This window comes from Stenella coeruleoalba (assembly GCF_951394435.1).
Source record: "Stenella coeruleoalba genome assembly, chromosome: 5".
NCBI classification, from domain to species: domain Eukaryota; kingdom Metazoa; phylum Chordata; class Mammalia; order Artiodactyla; family Delphinidae; genus Stenella; species Stenella coeruleoalba.
Window position 1 is genome coordinate 104222839 of NC_137150.1, and position 25457 is coordinate 104248295.

Here is a 25457-nt window from a genome sequence, read left to right on the forward strand (position 1 = left end):
TCTAGTGGCTTTAATTTATGTCCTTCTAAATGTTTTATTCTTTATCATTCATTTAGTTACTTCACCTCGAAAGAACCCCAATCTTTCCATAATAAACTTCTCTAAACTAATATCGACATCGCACAAGTTTTTGGAATGCTTTCTTGAAGTCTTCATTAAAGATTGTATAAATCAGTGGGTTTATAAGGGAATTGAGATATCCAAGCCATGTCAAAAAATTTGACATTTCTTCAGAAATTTTACACTTTTCACAGATATTAACAACCAATTCTTTTACAAAAAAAGGAAGCCAACATATTACAAATGCACCCAAGATTAATCCCAGGGTAGTGGCTGCTTTTCGTTCTCTTGTGCCTGAGATCTTTTGCCTTCTCCAGGATCTCTCATGCTTGAATTCAGACCTGGGGCTTTTCACTGTGCTATGAATTTTATCAAAGTCCGTTGATGGATCAGATAAAGACTTTTCTAGCATGTACGGTGTGGAGACCAGTCTAATGCTTTTCTCACCACTCCCCAAAAGGTGACCATTCAGCTCCTCCTTGGCAATCCTACTTGCTTGTCTCTTGTGGTATAACGTCTTTGCTGCTTTATATATTTTGTAGTAGAGGATCAAAATCAAGGTTAATGGGATGTAGAAAGCTCCAAATGTTGAGTAAATAGTGGAAACAATGTTGTCGTGTTTGATGATGCACTCATCCTCTCGGCTAGTTCCTTGGTGCCTCCAGAATAGAGGAGGCATAGAGATTAAAATAGATATAATCCAAACTATGGTAATCATAATGCCAGCATGCTTGGGAGTCCTTTTCCTGGCATACTCAACAGCATCTGTGATTGCCCGGTACCGATCCAAAGCTATAGCAGAGAGATGTAAGATGGAGCAAGTGCAGCACGTGATGTCAACGCTCAGCCAAATGTCACAGACCACTTGCCCCATAATCCAGCTCTCTCTCACAATATACACAATGCTGAAAGGCATCACCAGGACAGCTACAAGAAAATCTGTGACTGCAAGGGAGCAAATTAAGTAGTTGGCTGGGTGGTGTAGCTTTCGGGTCACAATAATGGCAGCGATCACAAGTGAGTTAATGGTCGTCGTCATCAGCGCCAGCCCAGAGAGAATGAAGGACACCAGAATTTTGGATGGCATTCTGTCGAACAGTTCTTCCGAGGTCAAGTTTTGATCAGATGAGTTTAAGAAATCCATTTTTTGTTTGATTTAAAAGATTAATATAGCTGAAAGAATGGAAACCTGTAACAAAGGAGAGGAAAAACAGTTCAGAGAAGGCTTCAAAGATTTTTCTCTTCCTTTCAGAATAATTTTTTTTAAAGTATACATGTATCTTTTTCCAGAATAGTCTATGGATTAAAAACATGGAGTTCAGATAGCAGATTTTCTTTTTCTTTACATTTAAGAAATACAATAAGAACAGTAAAAAACAATAGCTTTAAAAACATTTTCTTAAAATAGGGCTCAAATAAAACAATTTTTATGCATAAAATAACCTATCACTAAAATCTCTACTATTATGAAAGTGTTTAAAACCTATATTAATATTAGCTATGTTTTTCTCTTTGTCTACAGCAGAAAAAGTTTAAAAGCACATGTCATTAGTATATATTTGTGCATTATATAATGTAATATAAGAAAATATCATTTTAAAGGCAGTATTCAAAATCATAAACAATTTTGTACTTAGTTACACTGAGAACATTTTCATTGGGCTTGTGGAGACTAAAGGAACTTTCAATGTATTTTATATCAGGATATAAAGGTTATAAAAAGAAAAATAAACAAAACTAAAATATTTTTAGTGTATTTCTAGCATTCCATGATCATTTTATGAAATTAGGAAAATATCAGAGTGTTTAGTAGTCTTTGTGGATATAAGTAGTTAGTTTGGTTTAAAAAGACGAAATAAAACTAGTTGGAACCAAATAACCATACAACACTGCCCATAATTATAATGACGTATATGACTGAAATAAACCACTGAACGAGGTGAACCTTGCCAGTAAGAAAAACTCATAACGTCACACACCCTGAAATGGAAATTATTCTTTACAAGATGCCATCGTAATGACCATGTAACCTTACTTTTGAAAGGGAACCCTCCAAACATGGCTTATAATTTTTACTTCAGTCCATGTTATTACTTAATTGCAAGTCAAATACGAGCAATTAGGGTGTAATTAAATAAGATTAATCGTTTTTATAAATAGTTGTTATTTTCCAAAATCAGCACTTTTCTCCTTCTTTAATAGTTCTTTAGTAGCTACCTGCATCTTTGGAAAAGACAGAGAAAAGATGGAAACCTGAAACTTCATTCTTAGCTATAGTTATAACTATTATTGTACCTCTATATTCCTTGAATTATTTTTACTTTAAAGTGGTTATGTTTTACTAATTGGAACTGATAGAACAAAATTTAAAATACTTGATATTTTTATATCAAATACTTCTTATGAAGTGTGTGTGTATACATATAAGATTATGTATATATATATTATAAAAACTTGGAGTGCAGCATATTTAATATCCTAGTGTTTGAGTTACCAGTACTAAATTTAATTTTTCTTTTCTCATATTCATTGAAGGCAGGTGCTGATGGCTTTCTCCTAAGCAAATTGAGTGACAGAAGAAATCTGAATACATGAGACCCATAATACAAATAGTCCCATATGTAACTGAGAAGGAGTTGTATATCTAAGTTATTTATATCAACACTTACCCATTTGTAAAGGGCAACTAAGACAACTTCAGATAAAGAATGGAGGCTACAATCTCCTTAGAAATTCTAAACGAGTGGTTTTGGAACTGTGTTTGCCTCAGAGTCACCAGGAGGGCTTGTTAAAACACAGATTATTGGGTCCCAGTCTCTGGAGTTTGAGATTCAGTAAATCTGGGGCAGGGCCTTCAAAACTGCATTTCTAACAAGATCCCACATGATGCTGATGCTGTTTGTCCAAGGAGTCAGGTTTCTGGCAGGTAATCAATACAGTTCTTCCTCAACTCTTTGTCTAATCCTTTCACCGCTCTAGCCTTTATGAGTTCCTCTCATAAATGTCAGAGAGCAGCTCTGACATTTCTGCTGTACAACTTTGTCAGCATCTCTCTTTCTCACATTCTTATTTCCTGGAGTTTTTCAAATAAATGATCTTCCTCTAGCTCTTCTTCTGATGCCTCCCTGATTATTTTTTTTAAACTTTTTATTCTGAGAATTTTCAAACACAAAGTAGAATAATGCAATACACATCCATGTGCCCATTACAGAACTTCATCAATTGTCATCATTTTGCTAATCTTGCAGAAACAAGTGTTAATTATAATCAGAGATAAAACAGGATTCAAACTTTGTGGAAAAGAGTAAAATATACTCTTTTACCAGCAGTCAAATGGTGAAAGTGGGCAGAATCATTGCATGGTGCAACATGGAGGGTTAAGGTCCTTAACAGAAGGATGCATCCTGCATGAAAGGGGGTGGGATATATTTTATAGGCTCCTCTTCATACTGTAGGAAGAATCAGGACCACAGCCTATCGTTTTTATTAGATTATGAAGTTAAAGAGAGCAGCAAAATCATTTTGGTGTAGCAGCAAATCAATGGATTATGTTGCTTATAGACAATCTCTTCTAAAATATTCCTCTGAAACTGAGAAGCTGAAGAAGGCTGATGAATCACCTATTTTAAATTGTAATTTTTGCTTTTCATGTATGTTTAAACCTAACACCTCTCTTTTAATAAGCCTCTACTGAAATATTCATTTGTGGAATCATTCTAGCAAGTTTTTAATGTAAATATTCAATAGTTTCTATAAAGAACTCTGTTTCTTTTTCCTGCTACAGTCCCTTCTTATCAAAATTGCTAATATGCTGTGTTACTTAGGCCTGCCAGTACTGGGTAAGTTAAAAGGAAGAGGGTAGGGAGAATTCTGTCTTTGCTGCCATCTGGCTTTTCTTCCCCTTCAAAACAAGGTCTCTTTTAATCTATCTAAAATTTTCTTTAGGTTTTTTCCACTTAAGCTGAATATCTTTGAGCCTTTTTGGTTTTTTTTTTTAACATCTTTATTGGAGTATAATTGCTTTACAATGTTGTACTAGTTTCTGCTGTGGACCTAGAGTCTGTCATACAGAGTGAAGTAAGTCAGAAAGAGAAAAACAAATACCGTATGCTAACACATATATATGGAATCTAAAAAAAAAAAAGGTTCTGATGAACCTAGGGGCAGGACAGGAATAAAAATGCAGACGTAGAGAATGGACTTGAGGACATGGGGAGGGGGAAGGGTAAGCTGAGCTGAAGTGAGAGAGTGGCAGGGACATATATACACTACCAAATGCAAAATAGATAGCTAGTGGGAAGCAGCTGCATAGCACAGGGAGATCAGCTTGGTGCTTTGTGACCACCTAGAAGGGTGGGAGGGAGACGCAAGAGGGAGGGTGTATGGGGATATATGTATACATATAGGTGATTCACTTTGTTATACAGCAGAAACTAACACTACATTGTAAAGCAATTATACTCCCTGATTATTATTAATCCTGACTTTGTGCAGCTCTTGGACTCCCTGCTCTAGACATGTTAACTCCCCTTCTAGAAGAAGACTTATTTGATTAACTGATTTCTGTAAGTATCACACTGTAGCATTTAAATTAGGCTCAATAAAATGGTACTTAATCCTAAGGGAATAAGCCAAAATGTGTCATATAAATTCTACTGCATTTTACAAGAAATTTTTCCATTATTAACTTTAGAAAGTTAATTAATCTTCTGAAAATTGTTTTTGTAGAAAACAAAGAAAATAGGAATACAAATGCAGCCAATCACAGTTGGGTTCCTTTTTTTTTTTGTCTTATTTTCCTTGCCACTTAATCAGAATTTCAATAAACCATCTACCTTCATTAATTCAGACATGGCCTCTAATCAGATTCTTACTCCTTTACATCTTAAGTTCCCACAATGAGTCCTCATGGTGCTAGGGACCACTTCTGGGTTACTAGACATAGACTATGTCACACACATTTCTCCTCAAACTATATTCTGTATTTTGAATGTATTCACTGGGAAATAGGATTATTCTGTAATTAGAGCCTGTAGTCCCATCATTTATGTGTAGCCTTCTTGATAATAACAAAGAGAGAAAAACTTCCCCAGGCTTTACTAAGCATGAATATTTGCCAATGTATTGATTTAGCCACATGGTGCATTTTACTTCTCCACTTACACATAGTTTTTTAAATCTAATGTTGATTTATATTCAGATGTCTGATCTTGATGTCCAATTGTATTATTCTCATTCAGATTAAACTACAAGCTCATTGGGGCATAGCTTAATTTACTTTATATTGTAAATAACCTGGGGGGGGGTCATAAACAAATAGCTTTAATAATAATATTGTAGAGAGGCAAGAAAGCAAAATTCAATTCTATCAAGACCTCCTAAGAACCCATAACTTGGCTGCTCCAATTAGAATGAAAATAATATTTATCTTTTCTGAATGTTTACTTCTGCAGGAACTATGCTAAGTGCTTCGCATATGTTAACCCATTTAATCCTCACTGCTAACCTATGAGGTAGGTACAGTTATTATCTCCCATTCCATAGGTAAGAAAACTGAGGTATAGAGATTTAATGAAGTCCTTTGCAATGAAACATAACAAATGGTTGGTGGAACGAACCCATTCCTTTAATCACCATTTTACTGTCTATGAGGTATTTATTACTTTACTTAATAACTCTAGTCATGAGATCTATAAAGTACTTTTTATTTAAAATAAAGATTGTTATAGAGTAATAAGTATATTCAAATGGAGGCAAATATCCAATAGATTGAACTGCTTACTTCTTTTTTTTAAATGGAAAAATAATATTTATTAAACCCTTCCAAAGCTGTTAAAGAATAAAATATATACCAGATGTGAAAGTCCTTTTAAAAAACAATACAGAAAGAATACATAACGTTTGCTTCAGTTATGATCACATCTCATACAGTAATAAGCTCTTTGTTTTGTGTGGTTTCACATTCTTGTGAAGTAGGCAGGGTAGGCATTTGTGTCCCCATTTAGCAGATGTAGAAACTGAGGCTCAGGAAGCCTAAGATCCACAGTTGATAGGTGATAGAGGAGACCTTGCCTTCTGAGTCCTCGTGGCCTGATTCTCCCTTCCAACTGCTTATTTCTTGCTGGGAATGTTTAAGTTAGGGACCAGGTCTAAATGTATAAATTGTGTAAATGTGCAAAATGTGTAGGGATGTGTTCACAGTGTTTTCAAATTTTTTTTACTGCCTTTCCAACTTTGAGTCTTCCCTTCTGTTCTTATTCTATTTCTTTATCCCATTTATTCCTTTAAGAACTATTCATTGAGTGCTATTTATGGGCTAATTAACTTGCTAGGTCTAAAAGATACCAAAAAAACAAACAAGCAAACAAACTTACCCCCATTCAAGACAAAACAGCAAAACAACACATTGTTCTTGTCTTTAAGAAACTGCCATGGTAGTGAAACAGCTAAATACTTAATTATAATACAATGCAATAAGGGCATTATAGAGGTTTGTATAAAGTGTCCTAGGAATACTGGTGAGAGAGAACTAATTGTAGCATAGTGAAACAGTGAAAACCTCTCCAGGCTGAAGTTGAAGTATGAGCAAATTAAGAGGCATATAAATGCAGGATGCATTCAGACATGTGAATCAGTTCAGTGTGGACAGTGCAAAGGCATATTAGCACCAAGTAAGGGATGAAAGTTAACTGAGGAAGACAATAAAGAGACTGGCATGATATGATAAAGAAACTGGATTTTATTTTACATGCAATCAGAATATTTCAAAATGTTTAAGAAGGTAAGTGAAAGGATAAGATCTACGTTTTGGCATAGTAAGGTGCACAAGTAGGGTGATATGGCTTGAAGAGAGTGGTGCCACTTCTCTAGGGAGAAGGCATAAGAAAGATTACACAGCGCTCTTAAGAATGTAGCTGAAATTAGAACTTTATAAGGTCATTGGAATAAAATTGGCCTAGGTTGTTGTTTTCCTCCATCAGGGATCCAAAATTATGGATTATATATCCCAGAGAAAAAGATAATTAAATTGACTCAGGATTGGATCAGGAATGGGATGCAAAGCAGGGTCAAAGGCCAAGAGAAGATAGTGGTGATGCTGGATCAATGCTCGTTTCAGAAAAGACCAGACCAGACAAGGGAAGGCAATTACACAGCACTCTTAAGAATGTAGCTGAAATTAGAACTTTATAATTCTGTGTCTGTGAAGACACAGACCAGGGTCTTAATGAGTTTAAGGAGCAGGTGTAATGCAGGCTCAGGTAATGTGTGAGGATGGAAAAAGGAGAGACTGCAGTTACTTTCAAAGCCTGGGATTGCAGAGTTTCAAACTTAAGAAGTGATACCAGGGCTAGGGTATGGAAATGTTAAGAACTGCTCTAACTCCTTCAGACCAGTGAAGACTTGCTTACAGAGAGCCCTGTGGGTCCTTACAAAAACTTCACAGCACTTCTAAAGTCAACAAAAAATTGCTCACATTTTCCTTGTATGTGTATAAATTTCCTCTTCTATATTTCTTTATCACGCCTGCTGGGATTTGATCTCTAAATCTCTCGAACTCTGGTTCTTGATATACTCTGCTCAGATTTGTCAACTCAACTTTCTTTCTGATATTGAATACTCACTCCTTCCCACCACTTCTTGCTTCAACTCTGCCCATATTCAATTTAGGTGATGGGCCTGTGATTCCCAGATGTCTGGCCTAGTCTCACTCTCAGCCTGTAGATTAAGATTACCTTTTCTTTAGTTTGTCTGCAGGATCCAATAACTCCTGTTTCTCTCATACTCAAAATAACATTCACCTTCTTTCCTGGCTACCCCAAACTCATCCAATCATGGCACCAGTCTTGAAGTCCATAATCTCATGTTTTGCATGAGGTCAAGAAGCAGATGAGGCTCCTTTAGGCTGCAGTGCCTCTTGATTCAGAGACCTGTGAACTAAAAAGACAAGTTATCTATTCACCAATCCCCAATATGTAATAGTAAGTCAGGGACAGGATAATGACAATAGACATCCCCCTTCAAAAATATGAGGAAACGCATAGTGGCCACTGATTTGAAATCCAATGAGACAAGTCAGAGTGCTCTACTCTGAGGGTTAGAAATGCACCTTCATTAATGAAGCAGAAATCTAGTAACATAGTGTGAATGCTTAATTGCTGTCAGTTGAAATTGGGTAGTTGATTTGTCATCTTTAATGATATTACAGAATGTTCAGCACTGGAACACAAGGCAGATGTTATATAGCCATGATTTGGAGCTCTGCTCAAGTGCAATCTGGTCTTCCAGTCTGCTGGTTAACCAAGGCTATCAACTAAAATATGAAAAAACCCCTTAACTTTTAAACTTGGGTAAGACAGGCAGTGACTGAGATATATTTAACCTAAATGTTCACTGGCTTTATATAAATATAAACTACAAAGTAGTCATGATTTTAAATAAAATAGATATATATTTTAATTTTATTTTTTTGTTGGATTTACTTAATGCTGTAGAATATATCTTGTTTGTCACTCTTCTACACAGTAAATTATCCTAGACTGCCAAGGTACAAATTGAAGCACAAAGTAAGGTTAAGACAGTAATATCTTGAGATTCAGCCCCAAGATAATTATAAGAAATCTGTCTATATCTGAATGACAAGAAAGGAGAACCACTCATGTACTTTGGCGTAACATGCTTTTCCATCTGAGAATATTGAAATGCTACTACCAAATAATTTTTCTCTCAAGATTTTTAAGCTAGGTTTTTATAACTTAAAAAAACAAGTTCTCATTCAGTAGCTTCAATTACTTCTACTTTTTTAAACTATGGTGCCTACTATCTTAGTAGCTATTATTATCTCTAGATTAAAATATTTTAATACATGTACTTGGAACTAATAATAATAAAGTAATGTATTTTAGAGAAAATTATTAAAAAATTCTAAAGAGTGGGTTGGATATTTCAGAAATGACATGGTTAAATGATATGATTTATATATTACCTATTGGGATTCAACATAGACAAATCTGAACTGTCATCTGAATGGAATAACAAAATATCAGAGAACACAATGGTTGAACCTCCTGATTTGTCTCCTAAGTTCTGAGCATCAATCAATAAATATTTATTATTTTAATAAAACAGAATTAATTTAATCTATGTGTGTTAATGTGCTCTGTGAATATAGGAAGTCACAGAAAATTGTAACCTTTTTTGACAATATAAAAGGATAGCTACTCAAAAAATAAATAAGTAAAATAAATATTCATTAAGCAGCACAGTGTGTGTTGGGTGTGAGACATAGGCATAAAAGATGCAATTCATGCCATCCAGGAGTATATTACTTATCAGTAGTTGGGGGAAAGAGACATACACCTATTTAGCAAATATTTATTTAGTTTCAGCATTGTAGTTGGCACTCTGGATATAAAAATGAGTATGTCATGAAACATTTTTTCAAAGATCTCACTACCAGGTTATATGAATCACTGTATTATGATAAGATGGTACATGCGTTATAGTAGTCACTAAAAAAATATTTACAAACCTTTTCTTTTTTATAATAGTAGTGATATTAACAGCCATATTTGTTGGATATTCAATATTTTAAAATATTGAAATGTTTCTCTACCAGTCAGTAAATAAAATATTAAAAACTATAATAAGCAGTAAATCTAATAATATACATTCTAAAATAATCTCATTAATCCAAGTCAATCAAGAAAACTATTGAAAAATTGCCCTCTTATTTTACTGAGAATTGATAATAGAGATATTGAATATGGAAAAATCTCAGGCAGAGTTTTGAATATCATTGCTATCAGTTCAGCAGAGTTGAGGGAGGTTCTGCATGATGAACAACATTGTTACTGTTAAGAAATCTTCTTGAGACTATGAGTTCTGCAAAGATGTCCATTGGTGCCATTGAGGTGGGTAATAGGCCTGTGTGTTGTTTCTGCATGGCAGCTGGTTTCCTTAGTTGGCTGCTGAGGAGGTGGAGGTGGTAGCAGAGGCAGGAGCAATTGCTGCCCTGCTGCTCTAGAGCTGTCCAGCATGCTGAGGTAGCATAGGGTGGCATTGTTGTCATTGAGACCTGTCTCTGGGTCCAGGTCATGTGCGATTCTGACATCTAGGATCCCATTTGGTTCCCCTACCCACACTGCATCTTTGTAATTAGTCCCTTTGTAAATAAATTCTCTTTGAATTATCCTAATTTGAATGTGCTATCTATTTCCTGTTGGGAACCTGACTGATAATAAAAGTCGTAATTCCCTGGCAATGACTGTAACTAACAATGATCAGTTTGGTAGCGGGCCTGTCTCCAAAGACAAGTGAATCCAACGACAAGGGAGTTTCCAGAAAGGGGATTTTTGTTTTTTCAATTTTATTTTTCAGCTAGCCACATGTGAGTATTTAAGCTTGGATCTCTTGAAATGCCTTTGCCACGACATAAAGCCCAAGAATGAAGCCAGTACTTATAACCTGAAATGTACTATATGATACATGCATTTAGTATGTGTATTAAAAAGGAAGCCATGATTATTCATATGAGGTTGCAGCATTTCTGCCTGGGACTTAGGGGCAGAAAAACCCTTACACTGGAGTTTAAACTAAGACTTGAAGATTAAATTTATTGGGTCAACAGATGGTTGGGGGGAGTAGGCGGCAGAGAAGGTGTTTTCAGAGAAGAAATATCAGGAAGAGTATGGTAGGGAAACAATCTGAATGGATATTATAGTTGAGGCTGAAAAATCAGAAAGGAAGTAAGAGCTTTATATATACCACAATCTGGGAGGTCATAGAGAGCCACTGGAGAATAGGAAGCAGGATAGGCAAAGATTAGAGGTCATGATAAGAGATCATTAAGTAGTTTAGGTGAGAGACAATGAGTCATCAGCTAAGGAATGAAACAGGAGGATGGGGAGAGATAAATCCCTTTTTAATATATGACAAGATTTGACAGTTTATTTGGTTTGGGAGGAGGTGAAGCTTGAAGAAGAAGAATCCTAGAGTGACAGCTATGTTCTGTGATGGGCAACCAGTTGGATGATGATGGAACACAGGGAAAGGAAGTTTGAGAGGCATGGAAAAGGATAGGATCATGGTGAAAGTAATGGATAGTTTCAAACACATTGAGGTTAACATATGGGACAGCCTATATGGAGTTGTCTAGAAGGCAGACCTGGACTGGAAATTTAATTTATAATTCACACATTAGTTGAAACCCTGTGCGTCTATAAAGTCACCAGGGATTGGTGAAGACAACACATCAAAGAATGAATGGAAGATGAAGAAAGGGAGAAAGTCAGTGTGAAGTAAAGAAAACATAAAATTTAGAAATTTTATGAAAGGCAAAAAATATATGAAAACTCCAAGTTGAGAAATTTCATTTCTTTTTTTTTTAACACAAAGATACTTTGGGGGCTTCCCTGGTGGCGCAGTGGTTGAGAGTCTGCCTGCCGATACAGGGGACACGGGTTCGTGCCCCGGTCTGGGAAGATCCCACATGCCGTGGAGCGGCTGGGCCCATGAGCCATGGCTGCTGAGCCTGCGCATCCGGAGCCTGTGTTCCGCAACGGGAGAGGCCACAACAGTGAGAGGCCCGCATACCGCAAAAAAAAAAAAAAAAAAAAGAAAAGATACTTTGGTATATTTATGCAACAAGGAAGCTAGAGTTCTCAGGCAAAGTAAAAAGTTTAACTGGCATTTATTTGTTTATTATGGGCTTCCTCATTAGAATATAAGCTATGTAAGAGGAGAGAGGCTTTAATCTCTGGGCCTGGAACAAAATTTGGCTCAAAAGTCACTCAAAAAATATTTGATGAATGAAGAATGAATGAATGAATGAATGAAAAATACTCTGTTAATTGAGAGTGAAGGAAAGCATGCATGCACTCTTACATGCTGCTGACATAAATTGGTCCAACCCCATAGAGACAATATGGAAATACTCTTTGATACAATCATTCTATTTCTAAGAATTTATCCTGTAAATATTTTCCACGTGTGAGAAATAAATATGAACATGAATACAGATAAATTATTGTATGTATATCTTTCAATGAACAAAGAAGCTCTTTAATATTCTGATATGAAAAGATTTCCAAAACATATTTTAAAGTTACAAACCAGAGTGTAGAAAAGTATGGATAGTATATTACTATTCCTGTAACATAAAGAATATTTATAAATACACATGCTTATTTGTATATAGAATATCTCCAGAAGGATACACAGGCAACTGGTAACTGTCTGGATGAAAATAGAGGTATTTTCTCCCTTAAATACTGCTGAAGATTGAAATTGAAACTAAGATTGTTGAGAGCCCCAAACAGTCATCATCCACAAATTCCTTTATGATCAGTGACACTCCCACAGCTTAGAAGAAAACAACAGAGAGAAGCTACCCTTCAGCCTGTTACTTTTTTTGTTTTAAAGTACTTAGGTGAATTAACAGGCTATTGGCACTGTGTGGTGACACCCGTCAGAACACATGTGCCATCTTTCTTATTCAAATACTTGTATAATCTGTGCACTGTCAAAGATGTCTTTGCTCAAGTATTTTTGAAAGAAATACAGAAACTGATGGTGAAAACTGTGGTTGTCTCCAGGGAATAGAAATGTGTGTCTAGTGAAACAGGGTTTGGAAAGAGATTCTAAAATTTTACACTCATTATACATTTGTATAATTGTATAATGTTTTTTTAAAAGGAATAAACTAAAAAACTAACAATGCAAACAAAGTTATTGAGCACATTAGTTTGCGTCAAACACTTTCATAAGTACTTTGTATGGTGTTATCTGAGACCAGGAGGAAGAAAATAAACGAAAGGAATAAGTCTGTAGCTAGTGAACATGTGATCTTGTACGTATTGGGGAAGCGGGTGGAAATGGCAGAAACCTGGAGGCTTTCACATGTCATAGACTCTGTTGTTTCTTTGAATAGCTGAGGGGGAGGAGGCAGGGATCATGAAAAGTATGATGAGCATTTGGCATAGTTGCTATAGAGAGTAGGAAAGGAGGTGAGCAAAGGCAAATAAAAGAATTCTGTGAATTCTTTAAAGCTGTATAGGCATCAGTCTTTACTACAGTGCTGTTTTGCTTCAAGAATGCTCAGTAGCCCTGGTATAAGAGTGGACAATGAACATTGTTAGCTTATATATCTTGCTGTGGGAGAACAAAGTAGCAAGGAAGTTGAGAATAATAGGAAAAAAGTAGCTAAAATCAAATGGTAAGTGAAGACACCAGTTGGGAAATTAGATTCTCCCTTAGCCCATGATTTTCTGTTGCTCAGCACCCAGTCTCAGAAGGTAGGTTCCCAGAGTAAAATTCTTTCAGCAAGCCTCCAGCTAGCTCTTCCCTGAGTGGCCCTCACTCACTCGGGGAAACATCTGCAAACATCTAGCACATTCTCTAGCTTTTCCTCTAGCTCAGTGGTTCTTTAGTGCCATTCCCGGTCCAGCAGCATAAGCATTAGCTGGGAACATTTTGAAATGCAAATTCTTCTTCCTTCCCTGACACTGAATCAGAAACTTTGGGAGTGGAGCCCAGCAACCTGTGCATCTGTGCATTAACAAACTCTTGGGAGGATCCTGAGGCTAACAGACCTCCCGAGGGTTCTGATGCAGGCTCAAGTTCGCACCAGCTGCTTTAGCCTGAACCAGCCTTACCTGAGAGAACCGCTTGGTTAATTGACTCTATCACTTCCTTCAAGTCTTTGCTCAAAATTCCTATCACTCTACTTAATATTTCAACCCGCCTTTAGCTCTCTTCCTCTTTATGGTACCCCTCCCTCATCTTCCTAATCTGCTTTAATTTTTCTATTTTCCTTAGCACTTATGATCTTCTATATTATATACTTATTATTAAGAACGTTTTTGTCCATCTCTACCCACTAGGATGTAATTGATTTGAATGTGGGGATCTTTGTTTTGTTCATTGATATATTCCAAGTTCCCAGAACAGTGCCTGATGTCTAGTAGGAGCTCAATAAATATTTGTCAAATGAATTTTTGTCCATTGTCTCAAGAAAGAGCCATTCCCAAAGCAGCCACCTTTGCTGGGTTTGTGGAGAAGTAGTTTGTGAATAGTCTCCACCCTTAGGCTGTTCCAGGTGTGGGTCTCCCACCAGTCCCTGCCGTCCAGACTCCAGGAGTCCTAAATCATGCTGTCTGAGCTGTCTCACTGAAGCTCCGTTCTCTCAGTTTGAGGTGAGGGGGAAGCACAAAGCACCCTCACCTCCAGACACAAGTCATCATAGGAAAGGGGGTAACTCACAGAAATCTGTAACTTTCTCCAAAGATCACTCTCACCCTCTTTTCCGATTCCTACCCTCTTCAATTTCAACTCTGTCATAATATTGAGCTGGTGAAGGCCTAAGAGATAGAAAACTTGGTTTTCCCCTGCTCCTTTCTCAGTCCTGAAAAGGGCATGATAGCATCTCGTATTGGAATATGGGGTACTGGTTCTTGTTTTCTTAGGGTGTCAGCCAAAATCAGAATGTTCAGTTTTTATTACATGCTACATGGTCTTCTTGCTTGACTTTTGCAGTTCATTCTTTATATTGAGGCAAAGTGAGCCTTTAAAACTGTAACTAGATGATTTTATTCTGCTCTTTAAAATTCTTCAATGACTTTTCTTTTTTTGTGTGTGATTTATTTATTTTTTAACATCTTTATTGGAGTATCATTGCTTTACAATGGTGGGTTAGTTTCTGCTTTATAACAAAGTGAATCAGCTATACATATACATATATCCCCATATCTCCTCCCTCTTGTGTCTCCCTCCCACCCTCCCTAGGTGGTCACACCTAGGGTGGATCCCACCCCTCTAGGTGGTCACAAAGCACTGAGCTGATCTCCCTGTGCTATGCTTCAATGACTTTTCATTGTACTTAGAATAAAGTCTAGATCCTTAACTCTGCCCTTCAAGACCCTTCATGAATTGGTCCTTGTCCACCTTTTCAGTCTTCTATGGTATCACGCTCCTATGTACTCACTATTCTTGTAGCCACACAGGCCTTCTTAGTTTTGCTACTCCATAAATTCAAACTCCCTTCTAAATTAGGGCCTTTGGACTTGATGTTCCCCCTGTTTGCAAGATTTTCCCCTAGAAAACTTGCTCTTGTCCTCATTAAAGTTTCAGACCCTATCATATTATTTTTCTTCATAATATTTATCGCTATTGGAAATTCTTACGTTTCTTACTTGTGTGTGCTCTGCCTCCCCCACTAGAATTTAAGATTCATGAAAGCAAGGCTCTAGACTTGTTGGCTCAATGCTGTAACTTCAGTGCCAGGAACAATATCTAATATGTAAGCTTTCAATAAATACTTTTTTTTTTTTTTTTTGGTGTGTGGGCCTGTCACTGTTGTGGCCTCTCCCGTTGCGGAGCACAGGCTCCAGACGTGCAGGCCTAGCGCCATGGCTCACAGGCCCAGCCGCTCTGCGGCATGTGGGATCTTCCCGGACCGGGGCACGAACCCGTGTCTCCTTCATCGGCAGGCGGACTCTCAACCACTGAGCCACCAGGGAAGCCCTTCAATAAATATTTTTGACAAACATTTTATTGCGTGCTTCCTAGGTGCCAGGCTGTGTATTAGTAGCACCATTTTGATAAAAAAATTTAGTCCCTGCCCTTAAGAAACTTTCAGAGTATGAAAAAGATAAGAAAAAGAGCCACGTTTTCATGTTGTATGATATGTGTTATATAAGAGCAAAGTGTTAGGGCTTCTGTGGAGGCAGAGAACGAATCCAGTGTCACAGAGAGAGTCTGGGTAACCAGAGAGTGTAAGGCAGAATTTTAGAATGCAGAGGCTGTTTCCTGACTTCTAAAGTAAAGCCAAATGAAGGATGAAAAGAGCTAGGGGCAGAGGGAAGGAGGTGGTTGGGTAATAAAGACGGATGATGAACTTGTGTCTCATTTCTGGTGTCTCTACACTGTCTGAAGAGCTTGATGTTGACATGGGAGCCCACTCAGACTTGTCTTCCAGACTCTGTCCACTTCTGTCACTGCTTATTTTGTATAGACACATATTTCAACACATCTAAACTATAATAGCCTTTCTAAAACAACATTTACTTGTATCATGTGATGGTATTCTACTGTGATAGAACACCTATAATAACACTCAAGAAACTAAATGTATCCAATATTTCTATTTATTCTTAGATTCTTGTTTCCAGCACAGTTGATTATTAAAGTATTGATCTTTTTGCTCAAAACTGGTTTAAAAACCATAAACATCAGTACTATGAACAAAAGAGTTAAATAAATGTCATTTAATCCATTTCTATTTAAATTTTATTACTAGTAAGATAGACTTAGCTTAATGTTTTTGTTGCCTATACTTTCTTTCTTTCCCATTTTTAAAACTGAAGTATAGTTAATTTACAATGTTGTATTAGTTTCAAGAGTACAACAAAGTGGCTCCGTTATATACACAAACACACACTATATATATATTCTTTTTAAGTTTATTTTCCATTATAGATTATTGCATGATATTGAGTATAGTTCCCTGTGCTACACAGTAGGTCCTTGTTGTTTATCTATTTTATATATAGTAGTTTGTATATGTTAATCTCAAACTACATTGCCTGTTAATAGCAGTTTTCAAGGTCAGTGAATCGCGTAGATAATTCTGGAAGCAAACTCCATTTGTAGGTTCAGCAAGCAAAACAATTAGTAAAGAGTATATGAGTTATTGTATTTGAAAGATTTTCTAATCCCTGTCAAAGCAGAGTCATCTTTTATCTTATGAGTTTTAAAAAGTACTAACATGATCTAATAATCAATAAGTATTTATTTTATTCTTAGATCACTAATGAAATTGTATTTTTGCCATTTGGGTTGAGTCAGTTGAGTCATCAACTTAAAATTAAGGCATTTACCATTTTCTTTCAGATATCAATTGTCAAAAAATGATGAAATTACAGTGCAAAAGATGTCCATGTGACAGACCATTATTTTTCTATCAAAGCTAAAGTTTAATAGGCGGTAGAAATCAAACACCATATTTAGCAAGCAATTTTCTCCTTTGGAAAGAAAAAGCTCACAAAAACGGAAGAAAGTTTGACTTAGGAGTTAATCATGCAACAGTTCTGATACCTCTCTTGGTATGCTACGCAGTTTAGGAAAAGGAAAGACGTAATATGAAGTCCCTAAAGGACATTTTAGTGAAGAGCTTGAAAGGTCATCTGAGATACAGAGGAACTAAAGAAAAGAGTGAAATATTAAGCTGATGTGGCTTTAACCTGGATAGGGAAAGACTTAGTCATTAACTCTTTGGCACTGACTTGAAGAACAACTCATGGGCACGTGGATATTCCTTGCTTTGATCTCTCCTAGCTAAATTTTGTATTGCACAAGCCATCTGAAAGTAGTGCTTTGTGGGTATAGTCCTTGACATTTGTATTAATTCTGTGCATGTCATATCCTCAAAATGTCTTCTAAAATGTATTGCTCATATGGTATGTTGCCAGTTATTCTCCTAAAGATAGCATTATTATCTAGTATCCTTGGAATATGTCTATTAACTTTACTTTTAAGAAGGCAGTACGTGGGGCTTCCCTGGTGGCGCGGTGGTTGAGAGTCCGCCTGCCGATGCAGGGGACATGGGTTTGTGCCCTGGTCTGGGAAGATCCCACATGCCGCGGAGCGGCTGGGCCCGTGAGCCATGGCCGCTGAGCCTGCGAGTCCGGAGCCTGTGCGAAAGGCAGTACATGATCAAAATGTTTTTTAGCGTACAGAAGGTCCAGAATGGAATGGTTGCCTCTCCCAAATCTTGCCTTGGTTTTATATGGTCCAGTTCAATCTTATCATTTCTATTCTCCTGTTTTATAATTTGACATTGCTTGCCTCCTTTAGATTGAAATTTATTTTTGTAATATATATGAACAATTAAGTGAATAGTTCAAAAAATAATAGGAAATGTCTATTAAACAGCTTTTGGAACATCTTTTTAAAGACCATGTAATGTAGAGTGTTATTTGCATAGAAACATGTGTCACTAATTCAGAGAGTTCCTGCAAATTCATTTTATTAATTGTATTAATCTCAGTTTATGAAGGACATGTCTAGTTATAAAAAAGAAAAAACAAATGCAATCAAGCCAGCTAAAGAAAGGGGATCACTAGAACAAATGACTTTATATCACACAAGGGCCACTCAGGGGACTGGAGAGGGATATAGAAAGGAGATCCTCTTACTTTCCAGATTCAAGTGGTCTCTCTCATCTGCATTTTTCTTTGCTGTTTTCTTTCTCTGCTTGCATGTCAACCAACATGAAATTCTGGCTCTAGTGCTGGGTAACCTTTTCATTCAAGTCCTGCTTCATCTAGCAGTTAATTGGCTAGTATCTCCCTGTCTTATTGATAAATTCTGAGGAGAGAGTTTGAATCAATTTTAGAGTAAGATGTTGTTTGGGTGATTATGTTGCCAGAGTTGGTACCAGATCCTTGCTCAAAATCCACAAAGCCCCACATTTAACAGGAGTTAACTTAAATCTTTAAGTCCCAAGGCACAGAGATAAGAAGGGAAGCTATAGGAAGAGAAAAACAAAAAAACAGATATAACAAGATGGAACCACGATGGCGAGGAATATGACCTCCAACAGACCCTGGGTCTCATAATTACACTGATTTTACTACATTAGTGTTTTAATGACACATCTACTGGCAGCCATGACTGGAAATCAAGGACCAAAAAAGGATAAAAAGAGGGTGGCACCCACTCCTTCTGAAAGCCCTGGTCCTTCTCCAGTAGACTAATGCCTATGCCTCCCATCATTAGCCTCAGTCCTCCTTCCTATGTCTTTACTCTTTAAAATCAAATCCCTCTTGCCATGTGGGCCAGAAGATGATCTGTGAACTAAGTTCCTGCTTCTCCATTCTTTGGCCATTGAATAAAGCTTGAACTGCATTGATCTCAGCTTTGGTTTTGTTATTTGGCTACAAGAACCCTAAAGGAAAAAACCTTTTCCCACTGAGGCAGAGGGCCTTGGCCAGGCTAGGGCCTGAGCAGGGGTCCATACAACTTAATTCGGTAACAATTACCCTGAACCATGTCAACTAAGTCTAAATATTCAATAGTATTGAAGAATTATGTATTACTCTATGTTAATGATTTTTGTTGGAATGTTTATGGTCAGGATAAAGAAATGACATCAGAGCTTGAGGAGTGACTTACTCTGACCTGATGTATACTCAGTTGAAGATGAGAGGATTCAGCATAAGGGTAAGGGGTATACTGCATTTTTATACTTTAATATGTGTGGATAATTTTATAGCATTTGAATGTGTACTTGCCATTAGAAGGGCGCTGGAGGAGACTGAATACCTGGGCATTCTTCCAAGGCAGGGGAAAAACCAGATGACTATATGATGGCCATATTTTTGGCAACTTGTACAGATGTCGCCCCAATCTCTTTGAAATGTGGTTAAGTCTTCTTTTCTAGGTCACTTTGTATTTGTAGGACTATATCAAGGCAGTTCCAGAGGAAATTACTCTAATTAAATGGCTTTTTATAGTGCCTGGCTTTTTGCCTGCCCTTCCTCCCTCTGTCTTGCTTCTCTGAGAAGAGCTAATCTAAATTTTCAAGTAGGAGAAGTGGGTAAGTTAGTAGAAAACTGTGATAATTGTGTTCTACTATGCAATCAATTTTAGGGGAAAAGAACCTCAAGGAGCTTGTGTGCGTTTTGAGGAAAAAGAAATTGGTTTAAGTTCCTGAATCTTGCTGCAAAGAGGGAAAGGAAAGCCCAGAAAACTGGCCTGGACTGGAGAAAGGTTGTGTCGCTAAACAGAAGAAAGATGGATTTGATTCCTTAGAATCAATCTCTGGATGTTTAATGAGCTTCTACCAAGTATGAAGTCCGGTGCTCTGGTCTATAAAAACCAGTTACAGACCTTGCTTTCAAGGGGTTTACAACTCAGTTGAAATGACACAAGCGCACATATTGCTAGGTAGGTTTGGATAAGATAGACCATAAATTTATAGAAAATTCATATCTCTGGCCCTGAGGTGCAAGCATAGATGCTTTCTCCCGAATCCTTTCAACACCATGGAGTTTGAGGAGTCATAAACCAGAAGTTCTTACAAAACTGAACTACAAAATCATGGATTTCCTATACAGGAACCAATGTTGTAGGTAACATTTTGAGGTTGACAGACATGTCAAGAGAGGAGGTTACAGGGGTAGCACCTTGCAGGAGAAAGGTGAGAGTGTAGTAGTGTCACGGTAGAGTACAACACACAGCCAATGGCTCATTGTTTTCTTCTCTGTGGGCTTCACTTTAACGACAAATAAGATCTAGTGAGGGTAACTCTGGGTTTCTTAAGTTCGTCACGTTTAGGTAATTTGGCAGATCAGGACAACTCAGCGCCTCCTTTGTACATAATATTCTATTATAAGAAGCTTTCCTAGAGACAGTTGTAGCAGAAACTTTTTTGCATAATGTGATACTTTTTCATAAATAGTATAACTTTCTGATTATTGTCCAAATGCAACATTTATTGAGGAGCCACTGCATGTTAGTTCCATACACATGTTTCAAATGTTTGAAGCAAATTAAAATGTTCTTACTGGGGCTTCCCTGGTGGCGCAGTGGTTGAGAATCTGCCTGCTAATGCAGGGGACACGGGTTCAAGCCCTGGTCTGGGAGGATCCCACATGCCGCGGAGCAACCAGGCCCGTGAGCCACAGCTACTGAGCCTGAGCGTCTGGAGCCTGTGCTCCGCAACAAGAGAGGCCGCGATAGTAAGAGGCTCGCGAACCGCGATGAAGAGTGGTCCCCGCTTGCCACAACTAGAGAAAACCCTCGCACAGAAACGAAGACCCAACACAGCAAAAATAAATAAATTAATTAATAAACTCCTACCCCCAACATCTTAAAAAAAAATCATGATAATGATATCAACATTGTGTATGAGCAGGAAACATATTTAAAAAAAAATGTTTGGGCTTTCCCTGTGGCGCAGTGGTTGGGAGGCCGTGGTTTGTGGTACACGGGCCTCTCACTGCTGTGGCCTCTCCTGTTGTGGAGCACAGGCTCCGGACGCGCAGGCTCAGTGGCCATGGCTCACGGGCCCAGCTGCTCCGCGGCATGTGGGATCTTCCCGGACCGGGGCACGAACCCGTGTCCTCTGCATCGGCAGGCGGACTCTCAACCACTGCACCACCAGGGAAGCCCTATGTGTGTCATTTTTGATGCAATTCAGATATGTAACACATTTAGGCTGCCAGATTTAACAAATAAGAAAGTGGATAATAACCAGTTAAATTTGAATATTAAATAAACAATGAATAAATTTTTAGTATGTCTAGAATGCTTATACTGACAAAAGTATTCATTGTTTACCTGAAATTCAAATTTAACTTTGTGTCTTGTATTTTATCTGGCAACCTTAACACATTTCATCATATTTCATAAGTTTTGTGTAAACATTCTGTTTCTTTTAGATCCTATTTCTTCTCTTTTATACTATCTTCATTTCCCATTTTTTAGATTACAAAATGAGAAAACAGTGAATTCAGTTCTATAATTTTTGCCATACAGAGGAGTTGTCTTGTTGGGTAAGATACTAAATACTGTGTTTACAGGTAATACATTAAAATTATTTACAAGAAGTAGCCATAATCCTGATGACACTTTCAACTCTAAACCTCTAGTTTAACTTTTCATTTCAGAATTTACTTTAAACCTCCCCCTCTCACACCCACCTTCCACTCCCAAACACACACACAGCTTTTAGACTTCCTCTCTTGATCAGAGTTGGCTGGGATGGGTTCTCTTCCAATGACAAGGAGGGGAGAGTTGTTGAAATTAGTTTTCTGGCTTTTGGCTAGTCATGAACAAAATCATTCAACAGTATTTCTCAACTATGTTCCTCAGACTTCCTCACTAAAGCTGTTAATGGGTGGCCCTAACGGGGCGGGGTGGTCAAATAAAATTGGGATATTCTGGGTTAAAGGCATATCTCTACTGTAGAACTTCTCTGAAGCTTAAGTATGCTACTTTTCACTAGGCATCTGTAAGAGGAGACTGCAGTGAGACAGGCTGGGACCTGGGACCCTTGGCTGCAGTGCTTGCACCTGGACAAACATCTCCTTGAGCAACAGAATACAAAGAAACTAGAAGGGACTAAAAATAACTGTGTACATGCACAGTTGGGGCAAATTAGGAACAAGATACAAAAAGACCAAAAACCCAACTGCCACTTCTGAGGTGTCTGGAGTAAAAGCAGGGTACTTGTGCATGCACACAGCACACAGCACCATCAAGGGGGTGGGCAGACCACCTAAGCCACCCTTCCGCTTCCAGCCCCACCCAAGAACCCACCCCTACCCTCACCCCATTTAAGAGACAAGCTCACCCCTGCTCAGGGGGCAAGCAAAGGAACCTGTTACTTGTTTTCTCTCCCTTGTGCTCTAGCATGAGTCCCAATAAAGGCTTGCCTGAATTTCTCATCTGGCCTCTTAACAATTTCTGTTGATTAAAGAGTCCAAGAACCCTGGTAAGTAACAACAGAATACTGCTTTTCCTTAATTTTTTTGGACTGTAGACCTTTTTGTGCATGTGGCACACCAAGTACATTTTTGTGAGACACTAGAGTTCTGGGAGAAACAGTTTTGGAATTCTGAAGAAGGTTCCAGCTCATGTTTCATCTGATTTCAAGATATCAGGTGGTTTGAGGACTAGAGTAGTGTGACAATCATCAGAAACCAGTCTACCACAGTATCAGTCAGGCTGCATCAACAGGGCCGATTTCAAATGACTTACTCTGAGCATTGTTGGATTAATGTAAATCAAATAAACTCATATTAACAAATAACAGGAACTAGGAATAGGGAAGCCACAGAGATAAGGAACATTGGAAAGAACTTTTGTTGAGCACCTACATAGTCCTAGAGACTACACAAGATGCCTAATATAGCTTGTTTATATTAGGTATTGTTTGTATTGTTTATATTATTTTCATAATGCCCTCACAACAAAAGTGATATATCCTTTTATAGATGAAGAAACTCAGCCTCAGAGAAGACTCGTGATTTGTTTATTGTCACATATAGTTAAGTTGGCACACCTGGGATTTGATACAGGTTTTTTTAGGTTTCAAACCCATATTTTTCCCCTACTCATAGGAATCTACCTAAAGTCAGTTTCTTATTGGCTTCTCCTACTACTCTAGAACTACCCAGACTACTCCTTCAGTTTTGAGAACTACTACTGTAAAACAGCGATGATTCTTTTCTTTTTAAATTACCTGAACAGCTACTATTTTCTGGTAACTTACAATGACCACTTCTTTCTGTGATTCATCTAGAGTGTTTTACAAATTGCAGATCAGTAACTACTCACACTACTCAAAGGCTCTCAGGTAGTGAAAAGGCAACTGTTTTCAATTTGCTGGCTGCCATTTTGGAATCACCTGGGGACTTTAAAAAAAGTTTTAAAAAAACTTTAAAACAAAATTTCTGTGTCTCAGCCCCAGAAATCCTGATTTAATTGATCTAGTGTGTGGCATGGGCATTAGGATTTTAAAACACTACCTAGGTGATTCTAATGTGCAGTCAGGCTGAGAACAACTGTTTTTAGGATCAAGATGAACATATAAGTATTTCCATAAGGAAGCAAAGGAAATGTGTTAATGTTACTTTTAACTTAATAAACTCATTTAAAAAAATAGCTGCTGAGTCAGACCTTTTTCAGATGGAATAACAGCAAGTTGCAACTTGGTATCTTTTCCTATTTAAATGATATTTGTATTCATTAGGGGTACTGTGGTGTAAAATATTTACTTATTTCATTAGTTAGGTTACTGAGTCATTCCTATTTAATCTTTAAAACTCATAATCCTCCCCATACCATGGTGGTCTCACATCACATCTCAGTGTAGATTTAATTACTGCACTAAGAAAACTGCATTATCAAAACAGCATGAAATATATCCATAGTAATGTCTTAAGTCCTTTTATTAATGCACTTTTTATATCTCATATTTGTTTCTCTCTTACTAACCCTGCCAGAAGTTTCATAAATAGAACTTAAGCAAACTACCACTTTCTCAATGTAACTACATTTTTCAAATTATTCTTTAATTTTGGATGTTAATTTGCTTTTTCTAATTATCAAAATTGAAAAAAAGAAACTTTATTAGATTTGTTCTAGAAACAGTATAGTATAACTTTTAAAAGCAAATGCTAAAATAGTGACAATAACAATGGATATTTATTGAAAATACAAAGAGCTCAAATTGCCAGGTTATGGCACTGGATGGGTGTATGAAGCAAGGGAGAATCTAGATGTAATAAGGCTGGCAAAAATATATGGTGCGCTAATTGCATTATAGTCAAGATCTCGTTTAACCCTATTTATAATACTAGGATTTAGGCACTACTACTATCCCAACTATACAGGTGGGTGTACTGAATCTCAGCAGGCTTTGAACTCAAACAGTCTGGCTCTAGAGGCTGTAGTCTTAACCATTATATGTTATTGCCTTCTTCAAAATTGAGTGATTGAGGGGTTTGTTATGTCAAAAACCTTACATATATAATTCAGGTAAATTAATAGTTTCAGGGTGGGTGTCAAGGTAATGAGTTTGTACTTAGACATATGTTATTTGGGGTGCTGGAATTTTACCTTGAGGTAGTATTCATCAGGCACTTAACAATATGGATCTGAAATTCAGGAGAAAGTTCAGAGCTGGAGAAGATGCGGGTACCATATGTATGGAGGCAGTGGTTAAGAATGTGGTAGTGAGTAAAATAACCAAGGATACATAAAATAAGAAGAGGTTTTAACACTGGATCCCTTGGAAACACCTCTAACTGTGAAGCAGGACACAACTGGATTGGAGAGAAAGATGGCACAATACCAAAATACACTATCACAGAAGCCAAGGGAAGAGGTTTTAAGGAAGAAATGGTGATTAGCAGTGTCAAATTCACAGAAATGTACTAGAACAAGGCATGGATTCTGTATTTGAATGTTAGCAAATTTTTAGCTATCTTCTAAGGAATTATTTTAATATTCATGTAGGGCTGGAATAGAGGTGGTGTTAGCTTATTGAGTAAATGAAGAGTCTTAATTTAGAAGCAGCTAATGTTTGTGGAGTGCTCTCTATGGACCATGCACTATTGAAGGGTTTTACATGTTTTTAAATGAGTTAACCTGAGTTGGGAATTCTGTATGCTCAAGAGCACACAGATTTAAGGAATTAAAGAGAGAAATAAACAACATACTAGAAGTTAAAAAAAAAAACAGCACCTATCTCAGCAAATGATAGAACAATTAGAACAAAAAATATTTTAAAAATAGAAAAGAGTAAGAACACAGAGGATCTAAACAATACATTTTTTTTTACCTTGGTCTAATTTATATTTACAGAACACCCAACAACTGTAAAATATATG

At 37.2% G+C, this 25457-nt stretch overlaps 1 protein-coding gene across 1 annotated transcript in view; it reads right to left on the reverse strand.

Annotated features, from left to right (window-relative positions):
* Positions 1-106: 106 nt before the first annotated feature.
* HTR1F (5-hydroxytryptamine receptor 1F) overlaps positions 107-25457 on the reverse strand; it is a gene marked incomplete at its 3' end in the record, with an annotated part of 245962 nt that continues 220611 nt past the window's right edge. The window contains exon 2 of the mRNA XM_079922892.1: positions 107-1249. Coding sequence (XP_079779018.1) covers positions 107-1204 — 1098 coding nt within the window. The 5' untranslated portion in view covers positions 1205-1249. The remainder of the gene's footprint in view (positions 1250-25457) is intronic.